Raw genomic sequence first — 17,153 nt, forward strand, 5'->3', positions numbered from 1 at the left:
CATGTAAACAAGTCAGGAAAACAATGCATTGAACATTAAAAAGCACATTTTCTCATCTGCAAGCTTTATGTTGCTTTTGTTTTGGAGATATATAGATATATATATATATCTATCTATCTCCTTAGGAAATGACAGATACTCTATAACTAAGCTGTTATACTCCAAGTGTGGTCCACGGATCAGCATCATTGTTGTTTCCTGAGAGCCTGTCAGAAATGCATAATCTCAGGCCCCACCATAGACCTACTGAATCAGAATCTGCATTTTAACCCAGGTGACTCATGATCATTAAATTTCAAGAAGCGCAACTGTGAAAAACCAATTCCACTTGACTTTCCTTTTTGCTTTTTTTTTTTTTTTTTTGCGGTACGCCGGCCTCTCACCGCGGTGGCCTCTCCCGTCGCGGAGCACAGGCTCCGGACGCGCAGGCTCAGCGGCCATGGCCCACGGGCCCAGCCGCTCCGCGGCATGTGGGATCTTCCCGGACCGGGGCACGAACCCGTGTCCCCTGCATCGGCGGGCGGACTCTCAACCACTGCGCCACCAGGGAAGCCCTGCACTTGACTTTCTATATCATTCAGGGACCCCTTTCACACCCAGGGATCCTACATGTGCCAAGCATTGTTCTAAGAGTTTTGTATAATTATTCTCAGTGTATCTCACCCTGGTCACACATTAGAATTACCCAGAGAGAATTTTTGAAACAAGATTATCAGGCCCTACTCCAGATAACATAATTTAATTAGTCTGAGACAGGGTCTGAGCAAAGGCCTTTTTAAAGCTCTCCTGATAAATCAAATATGCAGTCAAGGTTGAAACCAATTGCATTATCCCATTTAATTTTTACCTGCAAACATAAAGGTGCGTATGATTACATTTGCAGAGGAGCTCGCTCGTGGTTGCAAAACATGCATTTAAACTCGTCTTTATGATTTCGAACACTCACTCTTGCATTTTAAACCTACCAAAGTGTTGGGGACCTTCATGCCATCCGATTCCAAGCTCCCCATGTGTGATTATCCCAACATGCTATGCTCTGTTGGAAAGCCTCTGAGAGAAAGGGGAAAAGAGTGGACTCTGGGGCCTTAAGGTTGGGCAAGACTAGGATAGAAAGATGAAGAACCACACAACTGCTCCTCCACAAAAACAGACCAGCCCAGTGCTGAACCCATTGAGAGCATTCAACAAACCAAGGATGGGCTGGTGAATCACAGTGGGGAGGTGTGGATCTACACACACTATCCCAAATTCGATTAGCACATGAGTTTACAAGAGACAACCAGGTGTGTTTACAAAAGTACCCTGGCAAACACATGAAAGAATGCTCAACATCATTAATCATTAGAGAAATGCAAATCAAAACTACAATGAGATATCATCTCACACCCGTCAGAATGGCCATCATCAAAAAATCTAGAAACAATAAATGCTGGAGAGGGTGTGGAGAAAAGGGAACCCTCTTGCACTGTTGGTGGGAATGTACACTGATACAGCCACTATGGAGAACAGTATGGAGGTTCCTTAAAAAAACTAAAAATAGAACTACCATACGACCCAGCAATCCCACTACTGGGCATATACCCTGAGAAAACCATAATTCAAAAAGAGTCATGTGCCACAATGTTCATCGCAGCTCTATTTACAATAGCCAGGACATGGAAGCAACCTAAGTGTCCATCATCGGATGAATGGATAAAGAAGATGTGGCACATATATACAATGGGATATTACTCAGCCATAAAAGGAAACAAAACTGAGTTATTTGTAGTGAGGTGGATGGACCTAGAGTCTGTCATACCGAGTGAAGTAAGTCAGAAAGAGAAAAACAAATACCGCTTGCTAACACATATATATGGTATCTAAAAAAAAAAATGGTCACGAAGAACCTTTTTTTATAAAGGAATAAAGACGGAGACCTACTAGAGCATGGACTTGAGGGTATGGGGAGGGGGAAGGGTAAGCTGTGACGAAGTGAGAGAGTGGCATGGACATATATACACTACCAAATGTAGGGTGGATAGCTAGTGGGAAGCAGCCACATGGCACAGGGAGATCAGCTAGGTGCTTTGTGACCACCTAGAGGGGTGGGATAGGGAGGGTGGGGGGGGGAGGGAGACGCAAGAGGGAAGAGATATGGGAACATATGTATATGTATAGCTGATTCACTTTGTTGTAAAGCAGAGACTAACACACCATTGTAAAACAGTTATACTCCAATAAAGATGTTTAAAAAAAAAGTACCCTGGGCACAGCCTCCGGACCAAGTAACCTACCCTTTGTGGGCTGCTCTATCACTGCAGTCCCATCACCACACTTGTGAGCAAAAGATAGCCTGAAATTCCAACTGATTATACCAACATGGGATGACCAGTCAGAGGCTAATGTGTGGACTGTTCCTACAGAGTCAGGGAGGATGTGAGTCATGACTTCATGCATCATTTAAACAAGCCATGTGTAGATTCTTTTAAGCATCTGCCATAAATGGCTCCTTATATCACCATCTGTTCACTTTAGGTACAAGAAATATTATAAGATCATTCTTGTTATATAGATTTCCAGTTTGCAGTTTTGAAAAGCGTTTCTCCTACCTTTTGAAAAATGTGCAAATAAGTAAGAAGAAATGGGCATTTTCTCTTACAAACTATACTTGCAATGGTGTTCAGACAATCTCTCTGTCAGCTGGCCCAACTCCAGGGACTGGGTCTGTCTCAGGGACCACTGGAAATCCTAGTATAATCCTAAGATGTGGATGTTGACTTTGAAAGTCTAATTTAACTGAAATGGCACACAGAAGACTCCCCACTGGGGACAGTAAAAATGCTAGGGAGTAACAGTTAAGAAGAATGGTAATGATATGAGCTCACTTATTTTCTCATTATATATGATCCTTTTCTAACACAGAAATTTATTTTTGTGATACATAAGATTGCACTCACATTTATAAACACCTGTTTTTAAAGTAAATGCCAAAATTACACAGATTGGAAAGTCTGCCTTCTGGGAAAAACTGATATATAACACACATTACTTCTGTGGGGAAGAAAAAAAAAAAAGCAACCCTCTCTTTAAATGGTAGATGGCAGTGTTCTACCTTTGAACTATGGATATATTAACTTCAAGCCAATGAAATTCTGAAAAGAAAACACAGTGATGAGAAAAATCATAATGATGAAAGAGTTTAAGTAAATAATTTGTTCTCTCTATTTTGCAGATAAATTCTGTGTATTCTAATCTTTGACTTCACCCAATGTCACATTAATCAAAGCTCACAATGTTTTAAAGCACTAAGATTTTAGCATTACTTCAGGATAAGAGAAGAATAAGAAAATAACTAAGTTTGCAAATATGAAGAAAAACTTTAGTTTTATTTTAGGGATCCTCTGCCTGAATTTGCAGTTCTGAAAAAGCTGCTATTTTAAATAAATGATAAACCCCTTATCCCTTGGCTCATGGAGTTTCATGTTCACTGAGTCCAGAGAAGTTGATACCATTTGCAGGGTCCGGGAAGAGAAGAGTCAGATTGTGAGCGGTGAGGACCTGCGTCCTCTGCGCAATTCAGAGGCGCTCTGCCCCCTGGTGGACTGTTCAAGCATAGGCTTTGAGAAAGGGCTTGGAAGCCTCATTTCCCGCCCCCTTCTCCTACTGGCCTCTCCTCATCTGAAAACTCCAGTAGAAGCCCCAAGTTGAAAGCTTTTGCCCATTCGTTTGGGTCAAAAATTTCCTTTGATATAATATAAAAACCCTCGGCTACCTAATCAGCCTTGCACGGCTAAAATAAGAACCATATGAGATCAACACGTTATCGTTGATTATCATGGCTTTCCATAGGTAAGAAAAAAGCAGAGAAGTGGAAAATGAGACACTGAGGATAGACGTGGAAGTGGTGAGGGCCTTTGGAGTCTGGGAAACAACTGGAAATCTCTAGACAATAAAGAGGAAAGAGAGTTTCAAAGTGACTGAGAGGATGCTACAGGAAATGGAATCTTCGGCAGTTTCCTCTGGGCCCCCAGAGCCACAGCAAACCGTCTCTCCTGCTCCCTTTTGGCCTCTTGGCTGTGTGTCGCCGGCCCAGGGGGTAAGTCTGAAAGGCTCCAAGCCTCAGTTGCTTCTAGCTTAGCCGTGTTTCTCCCATGTGGGCTAGTCTGGTCTTCCCCAGTGCAACCTTTCTCAAATAGCCCTCAAGGTTTTCTCGGCTACGGGTGCCCTGCATCCACAAAGAAGGCCGTGACAAAATCATGGCTAAAGAGGAAGTATCATCTGCTGAGAGATCAAAAAGTGTTAGGAATCTTGATAAGCGCTTTACGTGTAGAGGCTCTAAGCCTTTGCAACAAATCGCGAACCACACAGCGAAAACAAGCTCTATGTGCAGTTCAAACCTAGAACTTTCCGATTCCAAAAGCTATTTTTTCTGTCTCCTCCTCCAGTGTTCAGAGAGGTTGGTCTCCTCCTCTTTGGTCTCCCCCAGGCCTGCTTCTAACTCCGCTCCTCCTTTTCCTTTTTCTGTATTTCAAGCACCATGTAGTGCCTTGGAATCGTATTCCCCAGCCTAGAGACTAGACATTCCTTCTAAGAATGCTGATCTGGAAAACCCCTGGGATAGTGGAACTGACTTGCCCTCTTTGCAGACTGTGTCTAATTCCTTTTAAATTCTTCCTCCGGATATAAACTAAATCCCCCCAATTGTGGCAGTACTTGTACCACGGTAACATTTACCATCAACTTTTCTCTCTTGAAGGCTCAAACTCCTAACTGCAACCCAGAATCCAGTGAACCAGTCTTTCCATAATAAGAGAATTACCACCCAATGCTTTTTAGAACACAAAAAAGGGCTTTTATTTCATTATTTTCCTAAACTTCATTTTCAATTACACATTTTTTGAAAGGTGGAAAAGGCAATTTGCAGTCACATTAACTCCATCAAATACACATAATCTGAGCTTTTGCTGCTGGAGTGAATTACAGTCTACTCAGGGTCTCCTGACGCAAGAAGATAATACTAAGATAACAGAGAGGAAGAATGAAGAAGGTTGGTCAGTAGAAAATTTGTTGAAGTCAATAACTGTTCATTCATAGGTGCAGTGTCCATTCTTAAAAAGGAAACTCTAAAATTCCTAGAAACACCAGACAATATTGGTATTTGGGGATGAATATACATTCATATATTTGTGTGAAATTTTGTGCAGTTCAACAGTATGGAAAATGTTATTTGTTACCACAGCCAATGAAAATATATCTTCATTTCTATGCCGGTGAAATATTTCCGTCTCCCATATAATGTTCTGCAAAAAAGCCATACTATGCTATAGGCAGCAGTAACTGAAAAGGCGCTTAACAGTCTTAACTACATACCCCTAGCATGAAAAATACACTTTGCATAATCATGTGCAGTGGTGGATGAGAAGTCTGGATCTCTTATAACTACAAGGGTTTACAAGCTTCTACTTCATACAGTAGGCCCCCAATCCAGTCAATTCAGCCAAACAGTCAAGCAAAAATTCAGGTAGGTCATCTACATAAGTGGCAAACAACCCGTTTGACTAAATTGACCATGTCTTGTTAATATGAGGACACAATCATTGCAGGTGCCCTATAAAGAAATCACTTGTAAATGGCTATTGGTTTCAATGAATTTTGCCCTCTTAGGCTCCTAGAAGTTGCCTTAATTGCTTCTCAGGGCCAAGAAAAAGCCTTAACCAAAAGACAAACATATTAATAACATAAAAATAAATATCATGCTCTGTGCACAGTCCTCTCGGTAGTTAGCTAGGTCTCTCCATAGGAGAGATGTCACCAAAAAAATGAACAGAGAGACGCGGGGAATACAGCAGAAATATAGGATTATCTAATGCCTACAATTTTCTCTTACTCCAGTGACAGGTGTCAATGTTGATCAAAATTTTCTTTTGTACTCAGTTTACGTGTGACTCCTTGAATAGGATATTTTCAAGAGTCATTATGCCAGAGTAAAGGGCTGCACAGCAGGGAAGCAGTGTACTTCAGCTCAATACATCTATTGTCTGACAGTCTGGACTGGGGAGCTTCAAGCAGGGAGTGAATCCATTTTACAAAGACAACTTGTTTCTGCAGACAAAAGGTATCACCTGCAGAAAGCTCTCTAAAGAACGGAGTGTGAATCTTCTTTGGCATAATAAATGTTCCACAGACACATTCATTTTCCATGCAGGTAATCCTTAGGGGCTACTCCATTTTATTTAGATCATGCATATTTCATCTATTAGTGTGTGATCTTGCCCTGTGTCGGGGAGTCCTCAGAGTGAATTTGAGATAACAACTAAGTATTTTTGGAATTTGAAAAAAAAAAAGAGATAAATTTGAAGTATTACTGATAGTATGTATATTCATTGAAGTGCCAGGTCAATGACAAATTTCCAAGGTTCAAAAGCTTTGTTAGTTCCCTGGTTGCCCAGTAAGTCTGAGGGTTGGTTCCATGAGTTACAGGAGAACAGGCTCAATTTTAGCTTCTCTAAGCTTTTTGAAAGTCCTTGCATGTCATTTTCTAATAATCTTTGCTCCTACTCAAACTTCAATAGCAAGGGAAAAGAAACAGGTTTTTATCCTTTAACTTGGTTTTTAGGGGTTTTACTATTTTGAAGATTTTTGGAGAAAGGAGCTCGTTCTCTTGGTTACGTTATATGTTAGCACACAAAGGAATTACAGATGGGAAGGAGAGTGCAAATGACTGTCAGAAAAAAGTCTCATGCATTTAAGATTTTTTACAAGTCAAAATATACATTCTCCTATTGCCACCCATTCCTTAATTGTATAAGAACCGTCCCTATCTCATCTGTCTCCTTCACAGCTCACTCAATTGGGATTAAAAATACTTGTCTTGCAAAGGAACTTATATATCTTCTACCCATCAGTTTCATCAGTGGCGTGAATAAGAAATACAGCAGCAGCTTGGGTTGAGTCACCCATCATATCCCCCACTTCTGGGGATTTAATTGTGTAAAATGACAGGTACATGAAGTTAGGGGGGAAGAGCAATCTGCAGACTTTGGCACTAGCACACGTAACATTTTGTTTGAGTTGTTAAGGAATGAGGTCTGACAATCACTACATAGGAATTAAAAAATTACAGATCTGCAGAAGACAAACAATCGTAGGCGTTGGTTTTCAGCTTAATGCTCCCCATCCACCCCCCCACCCCATATAGTTTCAATTATAATAAAAATAGAGATCTTAACATCAGAATTTTGCTGTTAACTCTTCAAGCCACACACAGGGTTTGAAGCACCAAATCCACAAGTTTCTCCAACCAAGTTTAAATGAACAAAAACTGAATGAAGACCGAAGGGTGCCAAAGTAACTGTTCTTAAACGAAGCTGTAACACAAAGTTCTCCCCCAAACACAGGGTATTAGCGTCTAGTTCAAGTACTACCAGGCTGTATGTAGATCGTGTCTCAGACAGGCTCCAGACAAGAACTACAAGTACTTCTGGTTCTGGAGGGCATCATCCACGATACGAAAGCAGGGCAGGGATCCTTCTTCTACCATCGGTTTTCTGAAAGTTGCAACCCCTCCTTGCGATGGGCCGCGGCAGGGTCGGTGCTGAAACCGGGGTTTGAGGGGAGAAAGTGAGCGCCCTCCTCAGCTGTTTGAACAGTTCTCCTTTAGAGCTCTCGCAGGGCTGTCCCGGCTTCTCAGGATCCATGACCCTCGCTCAGAAGAGAGAGCCTCAGAGCCTCACTCCGACCCAGAAACAGTCAAAGAGTCGACCTACCTGTGGAACCAGACACAACATGGTCCCCCAGAGGCCGCTTAGGCGACCCCACTGCAGTTGGCAAGTCAACTTGTGCACTTAAGGCGTATCAGTTTATGGAAGGCTTGTTTGAAGTCCTCGTTGGACATGGTGTAGACGATGGGGTTGATGAGGGAGTTGAGGTAGCCCAGCCACGTGAAGAAGTCAAAGATGGCCAGGTGGAACCAGCAGGCGCCCTTGCAGATAGGTATCACCAGGGAGATGATGAAGAAGGGCAGCCAACACACAATGAACGCTCCCAAAATGATGCCCAGGGTCTTGGTGGCTTTGCGCTCCCTGGCGGCCATGAGCTTCTTCTTCTCCAGCAGGGCGTCGGAGACTCGCACTTTGACCTGGTTCACGTACACAGGAGACCCCGATTCGCTGGCTAAGTCTGGAGCGCGCGAATTAACGGAGGTGACCGAAGACGTGGACCCGGGGGAGTCAGTAACCAGCTGGGCTCGGGTCAGACGCTTGCCGGACCTGCTGGGCGTCTGTTTCAGAATCCGGGAGCGGGCTTCCACGTAGATGCGGCCATAGAGGGCGATAAGGAGCAGGGTGGGGAAGTAGAAAGCGCCCACCGTGGAGTAGACCGTGTAGAGGATGTGATCCGTGTTCACCACGCAGTCCGACACCTCCTCCTCGGCCTTGGCCTGACGCCAGAAGAAGGGCGGCAGCGAGATGGAGATGGAGAAGACCCACACGAGCGCGATCATGAGCGCCGCCCTCGTGGGAGTCCTCTTGGCCGAGTACTCCACGGCGTCCGTGATCGCCCAGTAGCGGTCCAGGGCGATGACACAGAGGTGCAAGATGGAAGCGGTGCAACAGGTGATGTCCGAAGACAGCCAGAAGTCGCACACCACCTGGCCCAGCGTCCAGCGGCCCGTGACCGTGTACACGGTGCTAACGGGCATCACCAGGAGGGACACCAGCAGGTCGGTGACCGCCAGGGAGGCGATCAGGTAGTTGGCGGGGGTGTGCAGCTTCCGCGCCCGGTACACTGTGGCGATCACAAACGCGTTGGAGAGCGCGGTGGCCAAGGTGAAGAGCGCCAGCAGCGCGGCCAGGACGACTTTCCAGGGCAGGCCTATGGAGTCCTGGTAAATGTAGCCCTCGGCGCTGCAGTTGCGCGGGGGAGCGGCGGAGAGGTTGGCTGCAGCAAGCCCTGTCTGGGAGCTCGCGGGCAGCGGCGGGGCACACCGAGCGCCCGCCTCCTCCATGTCGCTCCGGGCGCAGCTCTCGGGCACGGAGCGGACGAGGAGGAGCAAAGGACCGCTCCAGGGGCCAGAGTCTTGTCCCCCGGTGGCTAGTCGGTTCCCTGGGTTCCGCAACGACTCCTCCGCCCAGGTTCCCAGGTGAACCTAGAGGTCAAGGGCGAGGCAGACGAGGCCGGCGGGCGCGTCCCCTGCACCTCGGTGCGCCCGTCGCTGCCGCCGCGTCTCTGGCTGCCCGTCTCTACGCCCCGTCTTGGCCCCGGCTTGCAGAGGGCCGCTCCACAGAGCCCCGCTGCGCTCCGGCTCCCACCGGGCCGTCTAGAGGAGGAGGCTGTGGTTCTGTTTGCGGAGGGTGCACCGGCCAGGTGCGAGGTCCTACCCCAGTTGCTCGGGGCTAAGCGTCTCCTCACCCGGGCGCTCCGGGATCTGCAGACTCGGCCCGCACGACTTTCCTAGCTGTCGAGACCAAATCCTGCAGGCCAGCGAGGGGTCCTGATCTTGCATTCCCGCCCTCCTCCCCAGGCTGGGGCAGTTTTCCTGCGGCGGCCGCGGTCGCCAGAGCCGCCGGGCGGGGTGAGACCTGGGCGCCGCCGCTCTGCCCGCCCTTCTCTTCACGCGCTGGCCACTCCGGCGAGCTGCCCCGCGGAGCAGGGGCCGCGAGAGGTGGGACTCGGGGGCTGGGGCTGCGGCTGCTCGCGCCGCGCCGCCGCCGCCACCTCGCTCCCACGGGCGCCGCTCGGAGCCATGCCGCTGGGCGCACGGGTCTGGGGGACCTGGCGCGGCGGGCGGGGAAGGGGCAGGTGTCTGGGGGAGCTGGAGGCACGCGGCACACGCCGGTCCGGCAGGAGCGTGTGAGTGGCGGGGCGGTCGGGCTGCTTTTATAGTGTCCGCGTCCCGTCCGCCGGAGCCGTGCAACTCCTGCCGCGCGGCGAGGGCCAACGCCCGCTCCCCATCACCTTCCCTTTTTCCCTCTCCCTCCCTCCTGTCCTCCCGCCCGGCTCCCTTCCCCGCCAGGGAAGCTCCCGCCGGGTCCTATCGCCGTCTCCTCCAGGTCCCATGCCCTGGCCCCTCTCCCAATCCGAAGCCCCGGGAGCCGCGGTTCTGGCCGGAATGGGGACGAGGGCGTCGTGTCCATGCTTCCGTCTTCTTCCGAGCTTGCTGCACGCCCCTCCAGTTAGACTCGCACCCTCAGCCGCGGGCACGCGCACAGCCTTACTAGGCTCCTAAATACCGCCCCCCCCACCCGCCCCGCCGCGCCCCGACCCCAGCAGGCCCGGCCAGCGCTAGGTGGAGCCAGCCGCAGTCTCTGACCTCTCCACTCTGGAATGTTATCCAGCCCTGCGGGCCACACCCAAGTTAGAAGGAGGCGCCAGTAATATCGCCTTAGAAGGAAATGGCCACTACTGCATTTTATACTTCGGGATTCAAGTCATAAACTCTCGGTACGATACAAACTAATTTTTCATATCTGATTTTAGGAATCTGTGCTCTCCATTTAATCCCTCGAGTCAACAGGAAAGAAGAGAAGAAAAAAACTGCAAACATGTACAAGTATCACAAACACAAGCACACTGTGAAATTAAACCGTCCGCTCCACCCTCCCACTCCAGCCGCTCAGCAGTTCAGTGTCTCAGGAAAACAGTTCGCAGTGAGCACGCTCGCTCCTACAGCCCGTCTGGAAAGGAGGTCATCAGAATTCAAGAAACAAACGGCCTCTGGGACCACGACCACCAGCACCATCCGTGCGTCTCCTTCGGCTTCAACCAATACGTCGGGGTGTCACCCATACGCGGCTCCAAGCAATACCAGTACCTAGGTCCCAAGACCCCGGGGCAGGTGCTCTGTACGCCCCGCCGTTCCTCCTCCATCCCTAACGGAAACACATGTAGAGGAGAAGTACAAGTCAGAGAACATTTAAAGAAAAGTACCAGGAAAGGACACCGTATTTCCAGCCGTGAGAGCTAAGCGATCCCAACTGCGAGTTCCAAGCGTCTAGCTCCGTGTTTGGCAGCTAGAGTGCCTTCAATAAAAACGACCTTGTAATTGCACTTATCAGCATAAGTGTAAGCACATTTTAAAGAGAATTATTCAGTTTGGGGCCGGAGACTATCTGGCCCGTTCAGTTTAGAAGAGTCATTGAGATCCTTTGAAAGAAGAGCTTTTTACCCAAGGGGACATAACCCTAACCCCAGTTGCCTTGATTCCCGCGTCTCTAAGCCAACCAGACGGGCAAAAAAATCTAGTGCCTGCTCTATGCTGGGAATTCTTCTAGGCATCTGGGTTGTAAAGGCCAATGGGGTAGACCCAGACCCAGTTTTCAAGCAGTTTACATTCTAGAAGAGGCAGGCATGCAATAATAACATGAACAAGTAAATAATTAGCATACTTTCATATAGCGTTAAGTGTTATGAAGAAAATAAAACACATTCATGTCTTGAGAGTGAGGGTACTTCTTTAGGTGGAAACTCTCCAAAGACGTCCTCTGGCTGCAGTCTGGGCTGCAGCAGCCAAGCTGGGTATAAAGGCACCACCTTCTCTGGCCTCTCCTGCCTTCCCTAGCGCCCAGCATCGCTCGGGTAAATTTAAGCGTCATCTGCACCGCATTTTAAGGGGTCCTGCCCATCCTTCCACCCCACCCACCTACATCAGCCCCCTAGCGAGTTACTTATTTTGCAAACTGCTGAGCTCTCTTAGAAACCGCAGCAAAGGAAAGCGAAGCAGGCGAACCTAAACCACTAGGTGGAGGCGTCGGTCAGGACGGAGCAAAAGTGTGTGTGGTTGCTGGGGGCAGGCGGCGTGAGGGGGACGGGCAGGAAACTGTTTTCCTGCTACCTTAGGGGAGCGGGGCAAGGTTAGAGAGAACTGCTTAAGGGATTCGGGGAGGAGGAAGGCAAAGAGGAACGTTAGAGGCTGCAAGCAGCCTTTCCTTTTGCAATTTTATTGCTCCTCCTCGGGCTTGGCTTTAGCGAAGTGGGGGGACCTGTGGCTTTCTCCAGCCACGCCTTCGCTGCTTCGCGAGCCCCGGACCCTGAGTGCAATCTGCCACCACTGGGAGGAGTTTGATTTTTCCTCCCTTGGTTAAGAATTTGCGTGAACACACCCAGCCATCACACGGATGGGATTTTGGCAGAATTTAGTGGAGCACCGTCCTTCATTAACTTGGCTCCCTTGTTTCACTCACTTATTTTTATTTTTGCACTTAAAAGCATATAAAGTATAGATATATGCACATGAGTGCATGTTTGTGAAACACTCCAGAGACCAGGAAATCTTTTAAGTTGCTTCTGCCAGGGTCGCCCCTGCGGAGGAGGGTCCCTTGGCCCTCTGTAGTCCGCAGCCGCGCTGGGCAACGTCCCTTCAAGTCTGCAGGAAATTCAGCCGACACAGACTCAGCTGGAGGGGCAAAGAGGGAACCGAGGTGGGGTACTGAGCTTCTGCTTGACTACCGGGCACTGAAACTGCGAATTAATGTGCTCCCCTCATCAACTCCAAGCAAGCGGGGTGGCCTTTCAGCAGAAGCTGGGGAGGTGGAGGATAACGCTGCAACCGCAGCGACGCCTGTGATTAGACACGAAGCCTGAGAAGGTGAGCTGCGGAGGGACCACAGAAGAATCGCCCCTCCAAGAGACCGAGTCTATGCTAGAAGGAAATGCTGCGGCTGCTGCCGCGAAACACGAGGCGCGGTCCTCCGGGGTTGCAGCGCCGCGCTAACGAGACCCGACGCAGTGAAGACAAGCCCCCTCAACCTCCACGCAGCCCCAACAGACACCCGGGAGAACTTGCTGCAGCTCAACTCCGGCTTGGCTGGAAGCCAGCCAGCCCTCTGGTCTGTGCGCTTGCAACATCCCTAGACTCTTTCCTGCATTTCCCAGAAAGGGACTTTCACTCCAGGGCACAGGAGCAAAGAACTTCCTTGTGAATTTTATCTTTGCTTTGCAGAAAAAAAACAAAACAAAACAAAACCTGGAACACTCACGCTCTCGTCGCTCTGCTCCTTTGATAAAGCAAAGTGCAACTTCACACGCTCCATCCCCACCAGTTGAAAAATCCACAAGCGGTCCCTAATCACAAAGTGTGAGGACCTGGCAAGCTACTTCTTGCAAATCCTGCTTCCTCTATCTATGGCCATGTTCTTTTTTGTTTGCTTGCCTTTCTTTTCTTTTCTTTTTTTTTTTTTAACTTCCACCCAGGAAATGGGCAGCAGGAGATGACCATGAGCTCTGTACATCCTCATGCATGGTGGTAGCCTGTTTCTACGTTTCTCTTATATTTCTTCCAGTAACGATTCCTTAAGAAAAATACTGGTAGTAATGAAAGTTACCTCTTACTTATGTCTTGCTTGAAACTATGGAGATGTTCTGATAAATGAACACTTACACACATACAGATGTATACATACAATTTTTGCAGACAACCTCTGGGGTTTACCAGACCTTCTGAGGCTCAGACCCCTCTCCATATTATTGACCCAACATTGGGCTTTCGACTTGGTACCCGTGTCATTGTACTTATGTGTTGTGTGCTCCTTAAGGGGTCTTTAAGCCAAATAATAAAAATGGGTGCTTTATTCTCTAAAGGCCAGGCTGGCAGAAATTAATGCCTGAGAATTAGTAACTCTGCTATGTGTTTGTGTATGAATACAAATATTGTATAAGCTATATCTGCATTTAAAGAAGAATGCAGACAAAAATTAGAGCACGTATATATAACTTAGACATGTTCTAATGCCTGTGTCTGTAGTAACAGCCACTTTGCTACTTCCAACAGATACCCACAACAGGTAGGTTACTGCTGGTTCAAAGCTAGCCCAGTTCCAACTAGTAAAAGAGTCAGCTCCCAACTTAGATCTCAGTCACGTATTACCTGACTGAAGACCTAGGTCTTAGAAGATAATTTCTAACCTAAAGCTTATAGTAACATAAGCAAGGTTGCATGGGGGAGAAGAGCGCTGATTTTTTTTTTTTGACAAAGAGCAGGTTTTGGCAATAATAAGAAATCATTGAATAGGAAAACAATGCCAGTGAATCCACCAAATTTGAGAACAGCTTGCTGCCACCAGTAGGCAGTTCTGTGCAGGATGAAGTCTCTCCTAAAAAATGAAATCCAAGAATTTAATAGTGAAACTGTCCACTGGCTTAAGGAAAGAAGCAATCGAAATTGGGTCTTGCCTTATTTTCAGACGAGGAAAAATTGCATCACTGTGTGATTCTTTCCAGTTTTGCAAAAAAACAAGCCAAGTTATTTTATTGCTTCCTCATCTGTAAATAACGAATAATAAGCATTGTCTTTTATTGAGGGCTGTGTGCTAACTAAACCTTATACTGCATGTTCCACATACATTCTCTCACTTGATTCCTATAACAGCACTAGCAGTTGTCATTATCATCTTCATTTTCTGGATGAGGAAGCTGATGCTTAGAGAATTTAAGTAAGTCTGCCAACGCCAGACAGCTGGAGAATGATAGAACTAGCCTCTCTGATTTCAAGGTCCTCCTCTTTACCAATAGTCTACACCCAGTCAGCCAGGCAACTCAGCACTGGCAGCCCTTTCAACCATCCTTCCTGTGGCTTTATTTCATCTCACTTGTGAAGTGGCATCAATGTTGATAGCTATGTAAATCTCCAGAATAGTCTTTGGTTAGATGCCTATACATTTTTTCTGGGGGGGTGGTGGTAACGGTAAAAATCAGGTAGAGAATTGGGCACCATGATTATGTTTAGCCAGTTAATCATCACTTCCTAAGTAGCACTGTTAGGTGATCACACACCATATACCACATATTCTGAAGTCCACAGCCTAAACAGTTTGACTTCCTTTCCTGGTCCCATTCAGTGACCTTCAGGGTTCACTTTTTTTCTTTTCTATCTCATCTACCTTTTTTTTTTCTCCTCTTCATTATCCTTCCCTGTCTTCTCATCCTTAATCACTTCCCCCTAAGCCTGACACACATATGCATTAAATAAAAAACAAAACAATAAATTAAAGCTTTTAAAATTTGTTTGGAAGAAATAGGTTAAATACAGTGACATTGCCTGTTCTCCATTTTTAACCATGTTAATATCAGTTAAAAAAAAACTTAAAAAATTGAATTGCTAAGTCTGTTGAATGTAATTGACTTTTTTCCCACCAGTGGGTCAGTCAGTGACTTAACCAAAAAAAAAAAAAAAAAAAAAAGAGGGCTTTTCCTTGAAAGAAAATTATTCAGGTAAAAGTTCTTTTAAGGACATCTTATCAACCAGATATCAGCAGTGTGGCAAGTTCATCTACTAAGAACTTGCCAAAACCAGGAATGTAAACAAAATGAATCTAGATTCCTATGTACTAAAATTTTTGCCCTTTATGCATGAAAGAGTTCCTCTCAGCCCCACTCAGATCTTATTTCTTTTTTTAAATTTTTTTATTTTAAAAATTTTTATTGGAATATAGTTGATTTACAATGTTGTGTTAGTAATATACAATGTGTACAGCAAAATGAATCAGTTATACATATATCCATTCTTTTCCAGATTCTCTTCCCATATAGGTTATTACAGAATATTGAGTAGAGTTCCCGGTGCTCTACAGTAGGTCCTTATTAGTTATCTATTTTGTATATAGTAGTGTGTGTATATGTCAATCCCAATCTCCCAAATTATCCCTCCCTGCCTTCCCCCCTGGTAACCATAAGTTTGTTTTCTACATCAGATCTTACATCTTCTTGCTTTACATACACTTCTAACATGTTTGGCTATGTGATTTCCAAGACCCCTGAAGATTAGAAGCATCACATTAGAAACAGATGAGAAATTATGTCAGGTAAACATATTGAATGCATTACAATGTCACAGCTGTTATCATTATTGCAAAATAGTTGGGGGAATCCAGGGTAAACTTTAAAAAATAAAAACCTAAAATAATGACTCTCTCTTCCAAGAGATGGATTGGGAGTTTGGGATTAGCAGATGCAAACTATTATATATAGAATGGATAAACAACAAGGTCCTACTGTATAGCACAGAGAACTATATTTATTATCCTGTGATAAACCATAGTGGAAAAGAATATGGAAAGGTATGTACATATATGTATAACTGAATTACTTTTCTGTTCAGCAGAAATTAACACAACATTGTAAATCAAGGATACTTCAATAAATAAATTAAAAATAAAATAAAATAAGTGTCATAGAGTGTAGGAGACAAATGAGACATGTCACATAATTTCTCAGTTTTGGTAAATGTTCCATGATTATGTTAGATGTTAACATAAGGGAAACTGGGTGAGGGGATGTAGGTATTCAATGTAATATTTTTACAACTCTTTTATAATTCTGAAATTATTTCCAAAAATTTTTTAAGTTTTTACCTACGAGAGGGCTGAAAGATTTAGGATAATGAGTCAGGGGTAAGCACGAGACTTCTTAATGAATACGTTTTGTGTAATTATGATTTTTGAACCATGTGTAAGTATGAACCATTAAGAAATAAATTTAATATTTTAAAAGAAATACAAATTAGAGGAAAGATTTTTTTAAGGAATTTATTCTTTAGCTACTCTTTAGATTTTGTCTGAAGATGTATATACAAGGCTGTTCATGTGACATATGATGCAATAATATACACTATTAGAAGGAAGAAATAGATAGATATCATGAATAAAGTAAAATAAATTAAAAGGATTTATGTAGAGTTTATTGCAGAAAGTATTCAGTCCTTAGGATCTCATATTCTAATTTAATATCAAAATGAAGTTTCCATTGCTATTGCTTATAAAGTACAAAATTACATCACCAGCTTTGCCAACAATAATTTAGGGAAAATGTAAATGCTTTGCCTTAATCAGACTCCTAGTAAATGTTCAATGAATGACTCAGTGTTGCTTTTCTCTACCTCTCCTCTACAGACCTCAGATGGCCTTTGCCAGCAGAAAAGAAACAGGATGGATCATGGTTTTATGGCAGCCTCTCCGTAGACTGAAATATACTTTGAGTACATGAAGTAATGAACAGAAAGAAAATTGATTAGAGGGGAATAATGATCATAAAAACCTTTTCATGTGTTTTTTCCCTAAAATTGTATTTCCATGTTTAACTGAGAATCCAATTGTAGGTACAGGGTTTGGGTCTGCAGATTTGCAATTATTTAATTGTACAGAATAATTAAATATTTTCTCTTATTTGCATGTGCCACTGCATGC

The 17,153-nt window shown here is 45.3% G+C and overlaps 1 protein-coding gene across 1 annotated transcript; it reads right to left on the bottom strand.

The window, feature by feature from the left end:
* Positions 1-4,814: 4,814 nt before the first annotated feature.
* Positions 4,815-9,113, bottom strand: HTR1B (5-hydroxytryptamine receptor 1B). The gene has a single exon (XM_007127223.4). It carries the CDS (start codon positions 8,981-8,983, stop codon positions 7,811-7,813), a length of 1,173 nt encoding a protein of 390 aa, XP_007127285.1. The 5' UTR covers positions 8,984-9,113; the 3' UTR covers positions 4,815-7,810.
* Positions 9,114-17,153: the final 8,040 nt, after the last annotated feature.

This window comes from Physeter macrocephalus, chromosome 10 (assembly GCF_002837175.3).
Source record: "Physeter macrocephalus isolate SW-GA chromosome 10, ASM283717v5, whole genome shotgun sequence".
Classification (NCBI taxonomy): Eukaryota; Metazoa; Chordata; class Mammalia; order Artiodactyla; family Physeteridae; genus Physeter; species Physeter macrocephalus.